Source organism: Salmo salar, chromosome 13 (assembly GCF_965601325.2).
Source record: "Salmo salar chromosome 13, fSalSal1, whole genome shotgun sequence".
In the NCBI taxonomy this organism is placed as follows: Eukaryota; Metazoa; Chordata; class Actinopteri; order Salmoniformes; family Salmonidae; genus Salmo; species Salmo salar.
The window spans coordinates 54,508,712-54,530,833 of NC_138303.1; the positions used below are offsets into that span (position 1 = coordinate 54,508,712).

The 22,122-nt window shown below is 43.4% G+C and overlaps 1 protein-coding gene across 1 annotated transcript; it reads left to right on the plus strand.

Annotated features, from left to right (window-relative positions):
* The first annotated feature begins 1,707 nt into the window (after window positions 1–1,707).
* On the plus strand, window positions 1,708–15,904 carry LOC106567402 (scavenger receptor cysteine-rich domain-containing group B protein). Its single transcript, XM_014136597.3, has 12 exons — window positions 1,708–2,150; window positions 5,115–5,295; window positions 5,923–5,955; window positions 8,553–8,600; window positions 9,545–9,847; window positions 10,043–10,111; window positions 11,189–11,503; window positions 11,657–11,740; window positions 12,099–12,167; window positions 12,378–12,692; window positions 13,856–13,930; window positions 14,150–15,904. The coding sequence occupies exons 2-12, from the start codon at window positions 5,169–5,171 to the stop codon at window positions 14,464–14,466; spliced, it is 1,755 nt and encodes a 584-aa protein (XP_013992072.1). The 5' UTR covers window positions 1,708–2,150; window positions 5,115–5,168; the 3' UTR covers window positions 14,467–15,904.
* Window positions 15,905–22,122: the final 6,218 nt, after the last annotated feature.

A 22,122-nucleotide genomic window follows, 5' to 3' on the forward strand; every position in this document is an offset into this window, starting at 1 on the left:
GGAGTGGTGTTTATAATGGCACCATGTTGCTTTAGCTTTTGCTAGCTTTTCCTTTTCTCACACAAGCAGGTTACGAAACTATCCGACTAACAGTGTAGCTAATATCTAAGTTAGTGTCACAGTATCCACAGAAAATGGTGCCCCTCCTCGGCCGGGCGGTGCTCGGCGGTCGTCGTCGCCGGTCTACTAGCTGCCACCGATCTATGTTTCTGTGTTCGTTGTGTTTTGTCTGTCTAGGTCCGCACCTGTTTCCTTTTCTGTCATTAGTGGGGGGGGGGGGGGTATTTAGTTTGTCCCTTTGGGTTTGTGTTTTGTGCGGGATTATTTGTTTGTCAGCATGCAGTGGGGTTGTACGTTGTGTTTTTTCTCCAGCGTTTATATATTGGAGTGTTGATTCTAGCCGGGCTGCGCCCCGTGTGTATTTTCCTCTTTATTGGATTACCTGTTTCCCTTTTGGGATTTTGTGCGATCCCCGTGCTTTTGATTCACCTAGTGTGTTGGGTGTCAACAAACTTCGGCCTACCAAACAATCGTATCCTGCATTTGACTCTGCTCCTTCCTCCTGCCCTACATATCCGTGACAGTTAGAGAATTTGTGATCCAGGCTTGGGCTCCAATCCTGGATATTCAGACTATAGAGGATTAGCCTTGTGAAACAAAATTCCTGTATTTTGGCTCATCCGATGACTCCGGTGACAACATAGGAAGGCGCCCTGAATTGGCCCTTGAGAACCTTAACAATGAGCCTGAGCAGCTAGCCACGTTTCTCTGCTGATGCTCAATTCAATTCAGCCGAGGGATGGGGGGCCCAGGGCTTTTTCTTGTGTGAGAAATATGCAATTGGAGGATGGAGGCCTCCTGTTTTGGCTTGTACTGTATGACTGTAGGGTTAATGTAGGGAACCTGACTGTAGGGAACCTTCCTGTTCCTGCACCAGACCAGTAGCAGAGATAAGTGCTATATTTGGTTGCATTGTTTTGTGATTTATTGTAACAGGCCACCCCGTCAATACCTCAGTTCTTCAAATTAATATAATATTGTCACTGATATCGACTTCATGATCCTGGTACAAAGTTCGTTATGATACAGTATACTGTAAATGGTTTTATGTTCAGAGGTATTGAGAGTGGGGTGGGGGTGGGGTGGGGGGGGGGGTGGGTCTACTCGATACTGCTCTATTTTCCCTGCATGTTGTTATTCTATACAAATATGGTAGGTATATTTCAGTGAGTGCTGGAAGTATCGTGTGACCAAAGACACATCATGGAAATCCAACAAATGGACTTACCGTGAAAAAGGACTTATTCGAGGAAGGAAGCATCAGTCACCTGTACTCATCCTGAACAATGGATAAAATTCTTCTCTGACTTTTGCCATTTTTGTTGAGTGCTCCAACTCCTTTCCGCCTCGAATTAGACCTTTTGCAAGTTTTTCATGGATGTGTCTCATGTTTGAATGCTGTTGCAATCATATTTGAGTCCGTTTTTTGTTTCTTTGTTTTCACATAAAAAACACTAAAGGTGCAATTCTATTTCAAATCTCTGAACCTGAAACATTGAATCAGCTTCACACTGTGTTACTTTACTACTGTGACTGTGGGTGGGAGACACACGCACGCACGCACACGCAACACACACACATGCACACGCACACGGCCACAGACACAGCCACTGCCCTCTCCTCCATATTCTCCCCTTGTGACTGTACAGTCCCTTAGATGAGGAAGACCGCACCTTGAATGAGCGCTAGCTGAAACTGGAGATGTACATGTGAAGGGTTGGCTTTCAACATTTCCTTTTTTTCTCTTCTGCTTCTTCTAACCATAGGCAGTCACGGGGCATTAGGATATTAACATACAATGCTGTTGTCTTTATTGTTTTAAGTAATCCTTGTCACTGAAGCCAGGTACTTATAATCACGGAAAGGTGAAGGAGATGAAAGACAGCTTGGTACATGTAGAGCCGGACGACTGTTTTTTTCTCCCTCTATTTCCACACAAAGTTCCTATGTTTTTCTGCTGCGAGAGTTGGGGAACTATTCTGTGAGCTACCTGCCATCAGAAAATCGAAGGACAATTTGTTTGTAGATATTTTTCGAAATTTATTTCATTTTATTTATCCTGTGGGAAAAGAGAGCAACTTTTATTCCAGGTATCTTTGAAAATTATTATAATTTCTTTATGTTTTGTCAATTTTTCTAATTGCACATTATCCTAACTCTTAGTTTAAATAGATATTATACTTCAAGCCAGTGATTGGAAAGTAGTGTGAAATGTGCCTTTTGAATGTCTCACCACAGTGGTTTTGTATAACTATATTCACTCTGTAGTTAATCATATAATATTTCAGTGAATGAAACAAGAACATAAATAATTTAGGGATATCTAAAGTTGCATTGTAATTGGAAAATTACAAAATATTATCACAATTATAACCAATTATAACTCTACAACCCTATGTTAGCATGAAAATGATTTTCTTTTTGTCAATAACTGATTGAAGATATGACTCTTCTGTCTTATTTGCTGCGTCTTAATGGGCAAAGAACAAGAAATATGCAATGCGGGGATGATGTTATCCATGGAAATGGATAAGGGGCAGATAGACCTGTCGACCGATGCAAAGAATCTGAATTTAAAGGGGTGAAAATTCCTCCCTTTTAGTGTGAGTGACCGTGAGAGAGAGTCAGAGTGTTATATTCCTGGTTATCTTGGACGTTCAGGGGTATTTTCATGGGGCAGAGGATCTTTCAGCTATTTCTCAGGGGCACAGGGCAAAGAGGAGGGAGGGGAAGCACAGCCGACACAAAAGGCAACATTATTCCCCGGCGGATCTGCGCTACATCCCGTTATGAATGGAGTATTGAAAAATACAACATTGGGGACTAGATTATTTTTCATCCCTCATAACTGAACCATTTGTCCCAGGGTTTCGAGCGGTTTGTTAGCACGCTGTGCCCAATGGAACAGCCATGGTGCTGGGCTGCTCCGCATTAAAATCCCTGCTTCCTAATTGGACAGCACAATGACCTCTGGTTGCCTCTGCTCTCTACAACCTCCTCCCTCCTGCCTTTCACCTTTCAACTCAATGTCATGGCCTTCCATACATGCAATATGGCCGTCAATACAATTAAATTAAATAACACAGGGTAGAGGCTCCAAATGCATTGGCCAGGGTTAGTGTTGTTGAACAGGGTCAAGGTTAGCGGGTTTGTTAAGCTGTTGATTGGTGCTGAAGGGTGTTAGAGGAGGATACTTGGCCTCGCTAACCTGTCAGTGTATTTACAGTACATTACAGTATCTGCTATGGTAATATACAGTGTAGCTACACTATACTACAACATATGGGCAGAATCCAACAGAACTGGACACATATCTACAGGTAGAGGAGCAGGTGAATTTGGTCTTGCCACCCTCCCCTTCTAGCTGCTGCTTACCCCCCTCTCCTCCTATTCTCCCAGGAGCCGAGAGGCGCCCCTGTGGTGTCATCGGCTGCCTAAGCGTTTTGGAGAGTTCCAGTGACAGATTGCAGGAAGCAGCGTTTAGGCCTGACGATCGGGACCACAGACAGCAGAAATGTCTTTTTGTTGGCCCCTGGGCTCGGAATGTCCACTATCTCCAGGGGCCAATATCATATTCTCCTTCTCCCCTCATCATCCATCCCCAGTCCCCAAACTAACTAGTACACATTCCTCTGTAAGGTCAAAGAGGCTTTTGGTCCAATACAAAGACAAACAACCAACCCAAAAGTCTGATCAGACATAGGCAAAACAAGCATTTTCCTCAATAAAAGACGTTTGAAAATATTTCACATTTAGATTGCTTTATCAAACAATTATACAAACCAAACTTTTCTTCAGAATTCAGTCGATAAATATGAGCACGAGGATGTGATTTCAGGGCAATAGTTCTATGCAATTAAAGAGCTTATTACTGGAGTCAGACCTATTTTGAAAAACAAACATCCCTCCAGGCAAGAGCTGTTTGTTGGCAAAATCCAGAGAAATCAAGAGAAATCAAGAGAAATCAAGCAGCTGCAGCAGCAGTTTACAATGTTTCTTGCTGCTCCCTATGAAACCAGATTCGTTGGTCACGTTTTTTTGTGCTTCCTAGTATAGCAGGTGGTTCAGGGCAGGGTACCGTAGAAAGAAGCTGTTTATCAGTCTCTTAGTCCCAGCTTTGATGCACCCGTACTGTCTACGCCTTCTAGACATACTGTATAACTACTGATGTCCCTTACTTACTGCCCTCCGTAGTACAGAATAGACAAATTTGAAAAGAAAATAGAATGTTTGCCACTCTGTTGGGGTAGTTGTGGCACATGTCCACTCACTGCCACCTGGGTGATGCATAGCACTGGTATCCATTTTGTACCAGCATGCTCACCACAGGTCACAACAGTTTCTCTGTGCCCAGTGTTTTAGCAGCCAGCCAGTGTGCAGGATGGTGGGGTGGCAGTGTAGTAGGCAGCTAGGCAGCCATTTTGGCCTGGGGAAATGGGCCAGTCGGTTTCATGCTCCAGCAGGTCCTGGGACACACTGGGAGTTGTTTTAGTGCCAATCAATCTGGAGTGGATACAGAGACACAGCATGGTGTGCCCACTCACACCTCTCCTCTCCATCACTGGAACACACACACACACAGACACACACATGCGCACGCACACACACACACACACACCACACACACACACACACACACACACACACACACACACACACACACACACCGGTTTCAGTTCAGTGCGCATGGTTTTTGGAAACTATTTATGTTCCAACTACCAACCATAAGCTTCACTTGCCTGATACTATCATCGATACTAACTCCCCACTACAGTATAGTAATTTGGCTGCAGGGGGTTGCACTAGAAATGACTATCCAATGCTATGTTGGGAATACAATGGTTATTGATTATGAGTAGTAGTCGTAGACTAGTGGTGGACAGTGAGTACCAGTATTAGGGGTCCAGGACTGTTTCAGCAGTGAAGAGAAACAGAAAAAGGCAGGAAGGTAGGTATAGTGTGTGTGAGAGCAACAGAGAGACAGAGACAGAGACAGAGACAGAGACAGAGACGGAGATAGAGAGTCCAGTGCACTGATTGGTTGTGTGTGTAAGTGTGTGTTCCACCAGGCACCCAGACTGATTGGAGCGTCAGTCAGACAGCGAGCCATGCGAGGGCAGCGTGTAGCAGATTGTGTGCGTAGACCATGTGGAGGCTGGACAGTGGTTGTCTGGCTGCTGTTGTCCCTGCTAGGTTCCCTGCTACTGGTGGGCATCAGTGGGATTCTGCAGATCGGTGAGTGTACGTGTGCGTGCTATTTCACCACTGCTCATTTTGAAGTGGGAGACTATTGTTTTTACACCCCATAGTTGTCTGGGCTGTGTGTGTGGAGGGGGTTGGGGGGTGAGGGTGGAAAGGATGGTTGGGGGAGGAGTGGGGGTGTGTGTTTGGGGTGTGTGTGGGGGCAAAAGAATGGAATGCTCCCTCGCAGATACATTGGTGGGTGAAATTAGTTTTGTTATGTACTGCAAAGAGACAGATCTGTCATGATTTTCCTAGCCATAAGCTGAATAAGTCAGAACATTTACATGTGTATGTAACCTTTACAGAGCTAGAGAACCTGGTGTACCTGGGTGTACTTGGGACAGAGGAACAAGTCCCCGTAGGACTGCCTGCCTCTAGTAGCTGTTACCCAGTTAGGCTTTGAAGTACAGAACATTCTGCTAGTTGTTCGGAAGAGGGATACGGTCGGGGAGTGACTGAGTAGTTATTGATTATACTACTTTGGACTTTATGGATCGAATGGACCCCTAGCTAAAAATAGAACATGTTTACAAACTTCAAATATGCATTGGATTTCTGTGGTATCTAAGACATCTCTTTGTGCTTGACATACTACTCTTTATTTTCTGATTTCAAAAGATATGACCAAAATCAGCAGACGAGCCATATCCAGTGAGTATATTTCCAAGTCAATCTCTTCTCGTTTTACTGACCCATCTTTTCTGAAATGCACGTAACGTTACTGTTCCCACCCCAGATTTCAGTCCTACGTCACTTATGAATACATATGACAAAACAAAGAAACACCATATTCTAATATCAGGACGCTTTCAATAACTAACCCACATAGCGAACATAACATAACTGTTTACGTGTTTAGGGCCTTTAGTTTCAATGAGCCAGGTAGTCTTCAAAGGGAGAAGCCTGTGAATTTACCTATTTTTGGCATAATGTTTAGAAAGATTCCTCTTCTCTCTTTGTGAGGCAGGTAACCAGAAACCACAGTTTCAGTGGCTTTAAACTTCCCCTATAAGACACAGTTGATGTCCTCAAACTTTATGGTCCCAGACATACAGGCCAACAAATCCCAGTAAAGGAACCTGAGGAATAATACAGAGCACAATCTCAATTTCTAGATGTCTCACAGTCATAGAATATAGCCAAGTGAATGAGACTTAGAAGTTTGTCAACACAGTACTAAACACAGCCCAACCCTATAGAATCTGTGTGGTTGCTAAGTGATGGGAGAAGATGCACCCAAGGTGTTCAATCATTATATCTGTATTGACTTTTATCAGATGTTTGGTTAATGCGTAGTCAAAGACATATAGTGCATTTAGAAAGACCCCTTGACCTTTTCCTGTTTTTCTTACATTACAGCCTTATTCTAAAATGGACAAAATGTATGTTTTTCCTCATCAATCTACACACAATACCCCATATTGACAAAGCAGAAAAAAAAGGTTTATAGAGATTTTAGCAAATGTATAAAAAATAAAACACAGAAATCCCTTATTTAAATAAGTATTCAGAACCTTTGCTATGAGACTCAAAATTGAGCTCAGGTGCATCCTGTTTCCATTGATCATCCTTGAGACGTTTCGACAACTTGATTGGAGTCCACCTGTGATAAATTCAATTGATTGAAGAGGATTTGGAAAGGCACACATCTGTCTATATAAGGTCTCACCGTTGACAGTGCATGTCAGAGAAAAAACCAAGACATGAGGTCGAAGGAATTGTCCGTAGACAGGATTGTGTTGAGGGACAGATCTGGGGAAGGGTACCAAAACATTTGGTAGCATTGAAGGTCCTCAAGAACACAGTGGTCTCCATCATTCTTAAATGAAAGAAGTTGAGTAATCGGGAGAGAAGGGCCTTGGTCAGGGTGGTGACCAAGAACCCGATGGTCACTCTGACAGAGCTCCAGAGTTCCTCTGTGGAGATGGGAGAACCTTCCAGAAGGACAACCATCTCTGCAGCACTCCACCAATCAGGCCTTTATGGTAGAGTGGCCAGAAGGAAGCCACTCCTCTGTAAAAGGCACATGACAGCCTGCTTGGAGTTTGACAAAAGACACCTAAAGAAATATGACCATGAGAAACATGATTCTCTGGTCTGATGAAACCAAGATTTAACTCTTTGGCCTGAATGCCAAGCGTCACATCTGGAGGAAACATCCCACCACCACCATGGTGACACATGGTGGTGGCAGCATCATGCTGTGGGGATGTTTTTCAGCAGCAGGGACTGGGAGACTAGTCAGGATCGAGGGAAAGATGAATGGAGGATAGTACAGAGAGATCCTTGATGGAAACCTGCTCCAGAGCGCTCAGGACCTCAGACTGGGGCGAAGGTTCACCTTCCAACAGGACAACGACCCTAAGCACACAGCCAAGATAACGCAGGAGTGGCTACGGGACACATTTTTGAATGTCCCTGAGTATCCCAGCCAGAGCACAGACTTGAATCCGATCAAACATTTCTGGAGAGACCTGAAAATAGCTGTGCAGCGATGCTCCCCATCCAACCTGACAGCGCTTGAGAGGATCTGCAGAGAAGAATGAGAGAAACTCCCCAAATACAGGTGTGACAAGCTTGTAGCATCATACCCAAGAAGACTTGTGCCTGTAATTGCTGCCAAAGGTGCTTCAACAAAGTACTGAGTAAAGGGTCTGAATACTTATGTAAATATTTAAGTTTTCAAATTTCTAAAAACCAATTTTTGCTTTGTCATTATGGGGTATTGTGTGTAGATTGATGAGGGGGGAAAAAAAGATGTAATCCATTCTAGAATAAGGCTGTAACGTTGCAAAATGTGGGGGTCTGAATACTTTCCAAATGCACTGTTGAGGGATTATTTTAAACTAGTGTTTCACAAACCTCTCCTGGAGTGCCCAGTTCCACATCCAACTCTACAGTGATTTTAACAAAATAAAACCTGACAATCATATTAAAAATGAAAGAGACAGTGGGTATTATTTTGGTAACTTTTATGTTTCCATTCTCAAAACGAAAACCCCCAAAGTTCACAAACTGGAATGTGTCAACCTTCAGTACATATTTCTATGTAGACTTCTTAGCTGGTTTAGCTACATGGTTTAAATAGGCTTCCTGCTGCGTTTTCAAGCTGCGTCTCGGATTACAGGAAGATAGATATAGTAGATACAGAGTACAGTAACTATGGAGGGCCAAGAACCTCCTTTCAACAAATAATTTGACCAAAGTCTCTCCCTCTTTCTCTCTCTCCTTCCTCCCTCTTTTTCCAGCCAATAGCACAACGACGATGACTGCCATGAAGACAACGCATTCTCAAGGTTGGCAATGCGCTGCTGGGCTCCCGCCAACTCTCACCATATCCACCACACCTTCTGTCTGTCTGAAATACCCATGTTCAACAAATACATGTCCACATCCAACTCATGAATAAACGACTATCAAACTTAACTTGTGAAGCAAGAGAGAGGGAAGGAGGGAGGGAAAAGGAAGGAAAAGGAGAGAGTGAGAGAAAGATCAGTGCCCCAGGGACACTACAACAAGGTCACTTCCCTTTGCTCTCAATTGACCTAATCCCCCGGAATTACTTATTCTGCTACAGTGTGAGCTTCATCTCCCTCCCTCCCTCCCCCCCCCCCCCCCCCCCCTCTCTCTCTCTCTCTCTCTCTCTCTCTCTCTCTCTCTCTCTCTCTCTCGCCATCTCCTTCTATCCCTCACTCTATCTCTCTCTCTCCATCTCTCCCTCTCTCTCTCATGTGGCTTGTTTAGTCTTATTTTGTTCCTTAAATTGGAAGGTGGAAGGGATTACACAAGCTATTCTAAACGGATTCTTGTCACTATTAACTATCATTATATGATAGTGATATTTCCAGACAGTAACACACAGTATACTGTCCCACAGACAGTAGGCTTTTTATGTGCTTGCACAAACATTTGTTCTATGTTGTGTGGCACATGTAGAATACAAAAAGAGTGGCTAGCGTGTAGTCAAAGTGAGTAAAAGGACAAGGTTTGAATGAACTTAAATGAGATCTAGAAACCAGCCTCCTGACAGGATAGTATGACAACATCACACACTTACAGTCACATTCATGACATCAGCATCGAAGTGGGAGGGAGCAGGGAGGTCAGCTGTCCTGATTGCTGATTCCTCAGTGAATCCTCTGTTGTATTTTGCTCTCCCTCCTCTTCAGTGCGTCTGGTAATATTATTTTGTATCTGGCTGACCGTGTATCTTTGGATCTCTCTTCCCTCTCCTATCCAGTGCGTCTGGTAAACGGGCGTAACAGGTGTGAGGGGCGTGTGGAGGTTTGGCACAACGGGACATGGGGTACAGTGTGTGATGACGACTGGGACATGGTAGATGCCAACGTGGTGTGTCGGCAGCTGGACTGTGGTCTGGCCATGGTGGTGGGCAGCATCTCAGAGTATGGCCAGGGCTCAGGGCCCGTCCTGCTGGACAATGTAGACTGCAAAGGAGGGGAGACAGACCTGGGACAGTGTGGAAGTCTGGGCTGGGGCATCCACAACTGTTACCACTATGAGGACGTGTCTGTCACATGCAAAGGTAGGGCCCATAGAGATATATATAAAAATCTAGTCTATAACTGTTCTAATTCCTTTTCTATAGGTAGGGTCTTTGCAATTTATAAGGATCTCTAAGATCTCTAAGAGGGACATATCCTTGGTGACTAATAAAATAATCTATTTTCACTAATAAAAACATACATTTTCACTCCTTTTTTTCCTCATCTCTCCTCAGATACATCAGTGCTGGAGTCACGGGGCATGGGCGAGCCCACCACTCCGTCTAGGAGAAACTCAGGGTTAAGTAAGTGATCATTTCATTTATTTCTCTCTAATTTCAGTCAAACACACACACAAAATAAGTAAACAAAATTGATTCAAGAAGGGTTTATTTTATTCACTTAATAGGTTTAAAGGGCCAATCTGCAGTTGCTATATCCATTTTTAAATCAATGATATGTACTCATTAATTCTTGAAAATGGAAACAAACACCGTATAGCCTCAAAACATGTTCAAAGGTCCAATGCAGCTGTTTTTATCTCAATTTCAAATAATTTCTGGGTACCATTTAAGTACCTTACTCTTAATGTTTTCAATTAAAATGGTAAAAAAAATAAACTAAAATAGCTTCTTAGCAAAGAGCAATTTCTCAATCAAGAATTTAGCTAGGACTGTCTGGGAGTCGTCTGAGTGGGGAGGGTAAAACTGAAAACTAGCTGTTATTGGCACAGTGGTTTGAAACTCTATTCTCTTTCTCATTGGTCTATTAACTAATTTACTGCCTGGTGATGTTACCAGTCAGGCCAAAACAGGCGTGAAATTTCGGGCGGTCTTTTCAAAGAGCTCTTGCGTATGAAGGCCATTATCATCATTTTCACAATTTCACAGTGTTATTCCAACCTCGTAGTGTTTAAATATATAAAACATAGGAAAATCCTGTTTTTGCCTGCACAGGGCCTTAAAACTCTTATTTTGTTATCTATGGATTTGAGAGTGGTTATACTTCTCCAGCCCCATCCCGCAGCCTTTTGCCAAAACAGTGGCAGGGAGGACACTTTGGTATTGTTTCAACTTTTCAATTTTCGTGATGTTGTCAGCTAACCCGTCTACAAACACTGTCACAGAGGGACAGAAAATGAACTGAAAAAGAATGAACACATGCTCAATACAGAGTGTTTATTCAATGTGTTGTATAAAGACAACATCTGCACACAAGATCTCAATAAATCTAGCCTGGAATCCAAGCTAAATAGTGAAATAGAGAGATATTCAGTTTGAAGGATTTTATGCCATCATGTACTGTATGTCAGAATGAAGCCAGGCTTTGACTGAGAAGATGTATGGAATGGTGATGAATCCCTCCCCTCCCCTATATTTTAGGAGATGGTACGATCCGGTTAGTTGGTGGACTGGACTACTGCCAGGGACGGGTGGAGGTCTACTACCGTGGCAGCTGGGGGACGGTGTGTGATGATGACTGGGGTATGAGAGACGCAGGGGTGGTGTGCCAGCAGATATACTGTGGCCATGCCGTTTCCTCCACCACCAATGCCTATTTTGGCTACGGGACAGGCCTGATTCTACTGGACAACGTCAACTGTAATGGCTACGAGAACCAGCTGAGTAAATGCTACAGCCTGGGCTGGGGGATACACAACTGTGGACATCATGAGGACGCTGGGGTTATCTGTTCAGGTGAGAAGCTTTTTCTTATTCTCTCTGTCTCTTTTTCTCTCTCTCTCTCTCTCTCTCTCTCACTTTCACTCTCGCTCTCTCTTAAATTCATGTTGCTAATGGCTTTAACACTATTTTTAATATCTGCTATTCATGTTTGTTCTATCTGTGCAGGCTCAGGATCCACTACCGTTCTTCCTATGAACACTGACACCATGGGCATGGGAAGGGGATTCTTACAGACTGCCAGCACTGCAGGTAATTGTTGAAGTCATTTCCGTTTTCATGTACTGCAGTAGTACAATAGCAATAACAGCTGCAGTGTAGGCCCTCATCAGACCCAGATCATCAGGCCACACTGCTGCACCTCTATCCTATGAGCAACAGACGGTGCTGTTGCCCCTATAGGTTTCTCTGTCTAAAATCTGTGACTCAGCAGCGCCACTCAATTAATGGTGGTAGTGGAGCAAGTAAATCAAGTCGCCCCACCCACTCTCCTCCCAGTCTCTCATCTCAGAGGATGGAAAACCCCCTGCTGTGTACTGTAGGCATCAGCTTGCGTATGTGTAAACTGACTCATCATTCTGATTCTAACGCATTTCTCCTATTATTCTAGTAACCGACCAAACAGAATTAGTCACCGAAGCAACTACGGCTGTGACAACGATTGCTATGACAACAAGAGGTAATGATGTTGCACCCCCATGTGATAATTATAAACTCCCGCTAATGCACTCTAAACTCATATATCAGTTATTATAATATTGTTTTATTATTCACAGATATTAAATTGTGCAACAGGGATGCATAGTACCACCATTTTCGATTAACCTCTCCATGAAGAATGTGCTCCTCATCTCCTCATACCCCTCTGTCTCTCCTTCTCCTCCTCCAGAGCGGCCCACCATCCGTGTGGTGAATGGTAACAGCAGCTGCCAGGGCCGTGTGGAGGTGTTCCACAACAACCAGTGGGGCACGGTGTGTGACGATGACTGGGATCTGCCCAATGCCCAGGTGGTGTGTAGGCACCTGGGCTGTGGCCCTGCCATCTCTGCCAAGGTCCTGGCCTACTTCGGCTACGGCTCGGGCCCCATCCTGCTGGACAATGTGGACTGTAGGGGCAGTGAAGGGGAGCTGGCGGCTTGTTTCCACCTGGGCTGGGGACAGCACAACTGTGGACATCATGAAGACGCTGGAGTCATCTGCACACGTAAGACCGACTGGAACTGTGGCAATGTAACTTTGTTGTCCGATGTAAATCAGAAATGTATATGTTGATCTGCTGCAGGCAGTACTGCTACACTAGTGACTTGTTAAGACTGAGACAGCTAGGCACATAGTCAAGTAAATACACACACACACACAAATACACACACGCACTCACACACACTCAAATGAACACACACAAAAATCCTCTGTAGCTTTCGCTCACAGTTACTCACACAGTCACCCCATAGTCACCATTCCCACAGTCATCCATCTCTCCTCTTCCCTGCTGAGCTGGTGCATTTAACTGTGTGAGTGTTGGTCTCCGAGGAGTAGGCACCCGCCCAGATGGTCCAAAGTGCATCAAATCAAATCAAATGTATTGATCACACACATATTTAGCAGATGTTATTGCGGGTGTATCGAAATGCTCGCGTTCCTAGCTCCAACAGTGCAGTAGTTTCTAACAATTCACAACCATACACAAATCTAAAAGTGAAAGAATGGAATTAAGAAATATGTCAATATTAGGACGAGCAATGTCGGAGTGGCATTGACTAAATACAGTAAAATAGAAAACAGTATATACATATGAGATGAGTAAAACAGTATGTAAACATAATTAAAGTGACTAGTGTTCCATTATTAAAGTGGCCAGTGATTGCATGTCTATGTATACTGTATAGGGCAGCAGCCTCTAAAGTGCAGAGTTGAGTAGCTGGGTGGCATGAAATATAGAGTGGAGAAGTCAGGGGTCATTAGCCTCACTGGAAGCCTGCAGGCTAAACCTCCATTCTTTATGGATAAATAAGACAAACAGTAGAGAAAGAAAGAATGAAAGAGACAAAGACTTCCTTCCTGTTACTCAGGTCTACTACATCAACTCATGGTTAGTAGAGCAGACGAGGTGAACAAGTGAACCTCAGTGAACCTTTGATTTCTGAGTGAGATGATAAGGGAATCACTAAGTTGACTTCTGGAGCAGTTTTCTTCTGATATATCGGACGAACTGATCGATTGATTAACTCATTACAATGTTTTGAGTGCTCCAGACTGTTCTGATAGGACTGTATCAGCAGTTGTTCTCAAGTAAATGACCACTCCCTTGGGAAACATACACAGCAGATGAATGTCTCACACTGTCTCCCCCTCCTTCTCCTTCTCCAGCCTTTCAGCTTGTGGCACCTGGAAATGACTTCGGGATGACAGAGAGAACGCCCACCACTAGACCACCAAGTGAAGGTGAGTCTTGTACCTGTTGAGGTTTAGCTACATGTTCTGGGTTTCACGGTATCCAAAGATCGAACACACCTTCCCCAGCATCACTTGTCAGAGGCAGTCTTATGTAATGCATCATACTTCAATCATGTCTTAGGATCAGGTATGTGATATGTGTCTCCAGTGTTTAATGTTTATTTGCTCAAGTATATGTGACTGTTTCATCCCTGTCTCTCCCTCTAGGCCTGGCGAGGTTGGTGGGCGGGCAGCACCGCTGCGAGGGCCGGGTGGAGATGTTCTCAGGGGCGGAATGGGGTACGGTGTGCGACGATGCCTGGGACATGCCTGATGCCCAGGTGGTGTGTCGCCAGCTGGGCTGTGGGGAGGCTGCTGCGGCCCGTGGGGAGGCCTTCTTTGGGCCCGGCAGCGGCACCATCCTCCTGGACAATCTGAAGTGCAGCGGCTCTGAGGCCTCGCTCCAGCAGTGCTCCCACATATCCTGGGAAGTGCACAACTGTGACCACTCTGAAGACGCCGGCGTCACCTGCTCACTGTCGTGATTCCAGCAGTGATTCGCCGCCATGGAGCCGCTAAACTCTTCCCAACTCCACTGCCAACTAATTGGACGGGCGCCATGGGTAGCACAACCCGGGACTTGTAAACATTATGTAAATAACAGCTCATCCCAATGCCAAACATAAGGAAGACTACAACAACAACAAACAAACAAGCAAAGAAAACAAACTAACATATGATGATATATGATTAAATATTATAATAATCTATTCCTATTAAGCACTTTATAAATATATATAAATATATATTATATAAAATACGCTGTACACATTTTTTTTATATTTGATAAACAGTGGAAACCAAAGTTTTTAACCGACTCTCTGTCTCTCTGGCTCTTTTCTTTTTTTTGTCAAGATGCTAAATAGAGGTCCTCCCACTAACCCTCTTCTCACTAGCAGCACACACAGCCATAGTGTACTGTACCAGGGCATGGTGAGCAACAACAACAACAACAATCCAGGCCCACAATACCAAAGCCAAACTTATAGAAATAGACTCTATAGAGACTATAGACTATAGAAAAGGCTATGTATTTCTATGGCCAAATCTATTTGTTTGAATATAGACAGAAAGATGGACAGTACATGTACATGACACTGTAGTGCTCTTGGCACATGCTTCCTAATTTGATAAGATTTGTAATGTATTATTCCTGAGCAGAGGTGGATGTGTATCTGAAATCTGATCATGATGACTTCCAAAGCCCCAGTATTTTGGTTATTTTGCTGAAATATTTGTAAAATTTGACACCTTTATTGTGTAAATAATCACCCTAGCTAGCTTGTGTTCTATTTTTTCCTCTCTTGTGAAACATGATGACCCATTATTTTCTGTCTGACTTGTGTATTTTGATGTCTGGTTTTGGAAAAGGCTTGCTTGTTCTCTCTCTCTCTCTCTCTCTCTCTCTCTCTCTCTCTCTCTCTCTGTCAGACACAGTGCTATTTCAGGTGGAGTATGGCATATGATCTAAGCCTTAGCTATATCCTTAATGTGAAATTAGTTATCTTCAATTATCTGCTCGTGCCTCTTCATTCGTATTTTGTATCAGACATTTCACACTGCAAGGTGTACATTTCATTTCAGTGTGTGAGGAGTTAATATCTGTGTCTGTGAGTTAATATTTGTGTGTCTGGCAGGTGAGTCAGATCTACTGTACTGTTTGTGAATGTGTGCGTACAGTATATACAGTCAGTGACATGTACACTGATTGGGGAATTATTACAATATGGCAGCAGTCAGATTACTCAAATCTGTCACTGCAATGATTAAATCTGAATCTGAAAAAGTCGAAATGGGGAATGAATGATTGGGAAATGTTACTTTAATAACACCATAAATGGGGTTGAGAGGGAGGGCACAAGAATCGGTTAGCCTTCATCAGAAACGATAGTTAACTTCTTGCCACTCATGGCACAACGATTCTCAGGTTTAACGAAGTGCCTCAACTATATGGGGTCAGGAAATTAATCTGAATGAATTGAGGTGTTAGGCTCACCAAGTTATTCCAGAGTCTGTATGGCATGGTGCGAAATGTTATGTACAGTCGCTAGTGAAAGTCTACATACCCCTTGCACAGTCTTCCCATTTGCTGCCTTAAAGTTTAATCTCAAAAGGGAATACATTCGATTTTTTCCTAGACAACCTACTCCACATTTTCAAAGTTAAAGAAAAAACTCAGAACATTTTCAAAATGAGTTTTAAAAAAATTCAACGAAGTTCTCTTGATTACGTATGTATACACACCCCAGAATTAACACTTGGTGGAACCACCTTTGGCAGCCATTACAGCTGTGAATAATTTTGGATAAGATTCTACCAACTTTGCAAAACTCTTAGGGCAACATTAATCCATTGTTTATGTCAAAAATGCTCAAGCTCAGTAAATTTGCTTTGGAGTCGTTGATGGACAGCTACAGTATAGTCGAACCTTGTCTCTGAATTTAAAGCAAATTTACGTCAGGACTGAGGCTGGACCACTCAGGAACACTCAACACCTGTTAGAAAGCCATTCTGGTTTGCCTTTCACTTTAAACATTCCAGGGTTAGGAATTCAAAAGACTGAGACAGGTTTTCCTCCAACTTTATCCTGGGCTTTGCTCCTTTCAGATTTCATATTTTGTTTGATCCTAACAAACTCCTCAGTCCCTGCCAGTGACTAGCATACCCATAACATGATGCTGCCACCACAATACTTGAAAATACAGAGGGGTTCACTCTGTGTTGTGTTCTATTGGATTTGACCCAAGCACGTAGTTTTTATTTACTGGTAGGCAAAAAAGTTAATTTCTTTACCATGTTGAGTGTTCCTGAATGGTCCAGTGTCAATACTGCTTGAAAATTAAAGACAAGGTTTGAATATTGCTGTCCATCAACGACTCAAAACCAAATTTACTGAGCTTGAACGATTTTGACAAAAAACAATGGATATTGTCAGACCCCTTGACTTTTTCCCCCTTTTATTACGTTACAGTCTTATTCTAAAATGGATTTCAAAAATATATAATCCTCAGCAATCTACACACAACACCCCATAATGACAAAGCGAAAACCGTTTTTCTTTTTACATTTTAGCAAATGTATTAAAAAACAATGACAGAAATACCTTATTTACGTAAGTATATAGACCCTTTGCTGTGAGACTCTATAGACAGGCACAGATCTGTATATATAAGGTCTCACAGTTGACAGTGCAAGTCAGAGAAAAAACCAAGACATGAGGTCAAAGGAATAGTCAGTAGAGCTCCGAGACAGGATTGTGTAGAGGCACAGATCTGGGGAAGGGTACCAAAACATTTCTGCAGCATTGAATGTCCCCAAAGAACACAGTGGCCTCCATCATTCTTAAATGTAGGAAGTTTGGAACCACCAAGACTCTTCCTAGAGCTGGCCAACCGGCCAAACTGAGAAATCGGGGGAGAAGGGCCTTGGTCAAGGATGTAACCAAGAACCCAATGGTCACTCTGACAGAGCTCTAGAGTTCCTCTGTGGAGATGGGAGAAACTTCCAGAAGGACAACCATCGCTGTAGCACTCCACCAATCAGACCTTTATGGTAGAGTGGCCAGAAGGAAGCCACTCCTCTGAAAAAAGGCACATGACAGCCCACTTGGAGTTTGCCAAAAGACACCTTAAAACTCCCAGACCATGAAAAACAAGATTCTCTGGTCTGATGAAACCAAGATTGAACTCTTTGGTCTGAATGCCAAGCATCACGTCTGGATGAATGGAGTAAAGTACAGAGAGATCCTTGATGAAAACTTGCTCCAGAGTACTCAGGACCTCAGACTGGGGCGAAGGTTCACTTTCCAACAGGATAACGACCCTAAACACACAGCCAAAACAACGTAGGAGTGGCTTTGGGAAAAGTCTCTGAATGTCCTTGAGTGGCCCAGCAAGAGCCCGGACTTGAACCTGATCAAGCATCTCTGGAGAGACCTGAAAATAGCTGTGCAGCAACACTCCCCATCCAACCTGACAGAGCTTGAGAGGACCTGCAGAGAAGAATGGGAGAAACTCCCCAAATACGGGTGTGCCAAGAAGATTCGATGCTGTAGTAGCTGCCGAAGGTGCTCCAACAAAGTACTGAATAAAGGGTCTGCAAACTTTATTGACGTTTTTTATTTGTAATAAATTTGCAAAAATTATAAAAACTTGTTTTTGCTTCGTCATTATGGGGTATTGTGTTTAGATTGATGAGAAGAAAAAAAAACATTTAGTCTATTTTAGAATAAGGCTGTAATGTAACAAAATGTGGAAAAAGTCAAGGGGTCTAAATACTTTCCGAAGGCACTGTATGTTGCCGAAGAGTTGAAGACATGCGCAATCAAGACATATTTTTTTAAATATTTGTATTTTTATCCAGATTTTTTAAAATACATTTTCATTCATTTTGGAGATGTGGAGTACATAGGTAAAAAAAATATTCTAATTTAATAAAAAAATAATAATAATTTAAGGCAGCAAAATGTGAAGACTGTGCAAGGGGTGTGTAGACTTTCATTAAAACAATAAAATCCTGTAGATCTTCCTCCCTCCCTCATTTGTGGACCTGTAAGCGGAATAGTGGTGTTTATACAGCTAAACCATTGACTTCTATGTTAAAGTGAAGAGATGTTACTGTGAGGTGGTGTTTATGATATATTTAACTAGGAATAAAGCATGCTATGTGTCACTCTGATGCTACTTCAGCATTGTCCGACCAGTACGGGGAGAAAAAATGTATGAAATGTATGCATTCACTACTGTAAGTTGCTCTGGATAAGAGCGTCTGCTAAATGACTAAAATGTAAAATGTAAATGTTGTCAGTGCATAAAAATGTGTACAAATAAAATGTTATAATAATCATCATCATTATAACGACATTTTGCCATGTCTCCTAAAATTGCACCGAACTGTATGCCTGCTGTCTTGCGAGTGCCACCCAACTTTGCTATTTTGTGATTCTTTTGCCATTTTATGTTGTTTCGCAAAATGTATTCGCTATCACTTCATCAGTTACCTCAATTCTGTCTTCAACTTCAAATTTGAATCATCTGCCCTGGCCTCTTTGTGTAATTCCGAAGCAATGTTTGGGCTATCCAAGAGGAAACACCAGCAAAAAAAGAGGCAGGAGAGGGGAGCCCTGGCGATATTAAGGCGAAAGGAAAAATGGCCACCTCTTCCCTCCATTCTATTGGTCTCTTGATAATAATAAGAATGACCTCCGATCGCAGATTTGTGATCAACAGGATACTCTGGCTTTTGGACAAGATAACCCCAATGGGTATCCAACTCGATGGATTCTTCATTCACCGAGTAGACAGGACATTGGATTTAGGGAAATAAAGAGGGGGAAGGGTTTGCCTCTTCATCAACAGAAAATTGTATGCTGACTCAAGCGCAGTGGAAGTCTCGACCCATTGTTCACCCGTCTTGGAGTACCTGATGGTCAAATGTCGACCCTTCAATCTCCCGAGAGAGTTTTCAGCTGTTATCATGATTGCTGCATATTTTCCACCTCAGGACAAGAAAAATAATAAGCTGGCACTTAACGAACAGTATGGACAGTATGGGGCTATAAACAAGCAGGAAGCCATGCACCAAGAGGCAGCTTTCCTTGTTGCCGGTGAGTTTAAGTTTGTGTAATTTAGACACTTAATGCCCAACTTCTATCAACACGTCTCCTCCGTCACTAGGGCCGATAAAGTCCTGCTACTCTACCCACAAGCAAGCATACAAGACCCTCCCGCGTCCTCAACCTTCTGCAAATCAGAACATTTTATTTGTACAAATTTTAATGCACTGACAATGCTGAAGCAGCATCAGAGTGACACATAGCATGTTTTATTCCCACACTGCCCTCACCCACCTAGATAAGAGGAATACCTATGTGAGAATGCTGTTAATTGACTACAGCTCAGCGTTCAACACCATTGTCCCCTCTAAACTTGTCACCAAGCTTGGGACCCTGGGACTGAACACCTCCCTCTGCAACTGGATCCTGGACTTCCTGACGGGTCAACCCCAGGTGGTGAGGGTAGGCAACGTCACCTCTGCCATGCTGACCCTTAACAAGGGGGCCCCACAGAGGTGTGTGCTTAGTCCCCTCCTGTACTCCCTGTTCACCTACCACTGCATGACCACATACAACTCCAACACCATCATCAGGTTTGCTGACGACACAATGGTGGTATACAGGGAGGAGGACAGGGATGTGGCAGTGTGGTGCCAGGACAATAATCTCTCTCTCAATGTCAGTAAGACCAAGGAGCTGATCGTGAAGTCCACATCAAAAGTGTAGCTGCAGTGAAGCAGGTCGAGAACTTCATGTTCCTCTGTGTCAAAATCACTAAGGACTTAAAATGGTCCTCACAAATGCAAACAGTCGTGAAGAAGGCGCGATAGCGACTCTTTACCCTCAGGATGTTGAAAAGATTTGGCATGGGCCCTCAAATCCTCAAAAGTTATACATCTACACCATTGACATCATCTTGACTGGCTGGATCATTGCTTGGCATGGCAACTGCACCGCCCTCGATTGTATGGCGCTACAGAGGGTGATGCGGACAGCCCAGTACATCACTAGGGCCAAGCTCCCTGCTATCCAGAACCTCTATATCTGGAGGTGTGAAAGTAAGGCCCGGAAAATTGTTAAAGACTCTAGTCATCTGTGTCCGCACGGCAAGCAGTACCGGAGCAAGTTTGACACCAACAGGCTCCTTAACAGCTTCTATCCCCAAGCCCAAATATTGGCTACATGGATTGTCTTCATTGACCCTTCTATTTTATAAAAATATGCACACACACACACTCACTCTATGCACACTCTACACACTCACTCACTCACACACACACACACACACACACACACACACACACACACACACACACACACACACACACACACACACACACACACACACACACACACACACACACACACAGTTAATTTGCTCACACACACATAACACGCACACACATTCATACTGACTCTACACAAATGCACATACACTCACATACAATCATCATATACGCTGCTGCTACTCTGTTTATCGTATATCAACTTACGGGCCTTACTTTCACACAGTACATACAGTATCTAATCCTACCACTCCAGTCGAATCCCTGCACATTGTTAATATTGTATTGGCATTGACCCTGCAACTGACCCTCTATATAGCTGACTTATTTTCTCATGTTCTTATTTCTATTTCTCGTGGGATTTTGTTCTACATACATTTTTTATTTGTTTTGTACAGTACTACTGATATTGATTACTGCATTGCTGGGAAAGAGCATGCAAGAAAGGCATTTCGCTGTACTTGTGCAAGTCACAATACACACTTGAATTGACACAGAGTCCTAGCTATAGCGTTGAGGTTCAAGCTTTTGGGCAATAGGTGCTGAGGCAAGGGACTGTCTGTATGTAGGACGGGACTCACTCTTTGCCACCACCCACCAGTCACTCTCTGAGAGCTAAGCTGCTATAGGGAGGAACAGGGCATTTGGTGCTCTCTATTACCAGAGCCAAGAGCATCGCTCATCCAAACAGCTACTCACTGTTGCCAGGCTGTGGCCAGGCTGGTTGACTGGGCAGCTCTCTGAACACAGGCTATTGGTGGATGTGTTCAGTAGCCTACAGGCCTGCACTCTGCTGATTAACATAGAGGCTAATAAATGACTGCAATATTCTATTCTATTTGACAGCATTTACTTCGCAAAGTGACTAAAATATGAAAGGTAGCCTAGGCCCGACACGTTCCACTATAAAGGCCCTATTGAAGGCTATACTAGACCTTCTGTGGCAGAATTTGTATAAGAATAACCCTCTCTCTTTACAAGCAGAAACAAATTAATTGATTATATGCATACCATAGTTCAATTATAGTGCGTTTGATGGTTTAGAACGAAAGATGCAGCCTAAACCACTACATTTCCCACAGCACCCTGCGCAGAGTAAATAGCGTCTGATTCCAACGGTAAAATCCTATTTGTTACCGGTGTCAGGCACTGACTGTTCTCCCAATAAGGATTGTTACATCACTTCGTATAGACACGCCTTTTCAGGTGGTGACGCAATCCAGGGAAAGTGGTAAGGAGGGGGAGGGGGTGTCCCGTCTGCACGCGCAGACAGCAGGGAGCAGCTGCAGCAAGAGGACCTC

Excerpts from the sequence above, each read along its gene's own strand:
- LOC106567402 (XM_014136597.3), top strand. The coding sequence starts at position 5,169 with ATGCGAGGGCAGCGTGTAGCAGATTGTGTGCGTAGACCATGTGGAGGC. Across the intron at positions 5,296-5,922 it reads CAGTGGGATTCTGCAGATCG|ATATGACCAAAATCAGCAGA; the intron begins GTGAGTGTACGT and ends TGATTTCAAAAG. Across the intron at positions 9,848-10,042 it reads CGTGTCTGTCACATGCAAAG|ATACATCAGTGCTGGAGTCA; the intron begins GTAGGGCCCATA and ends ATCTCTCCTCAG.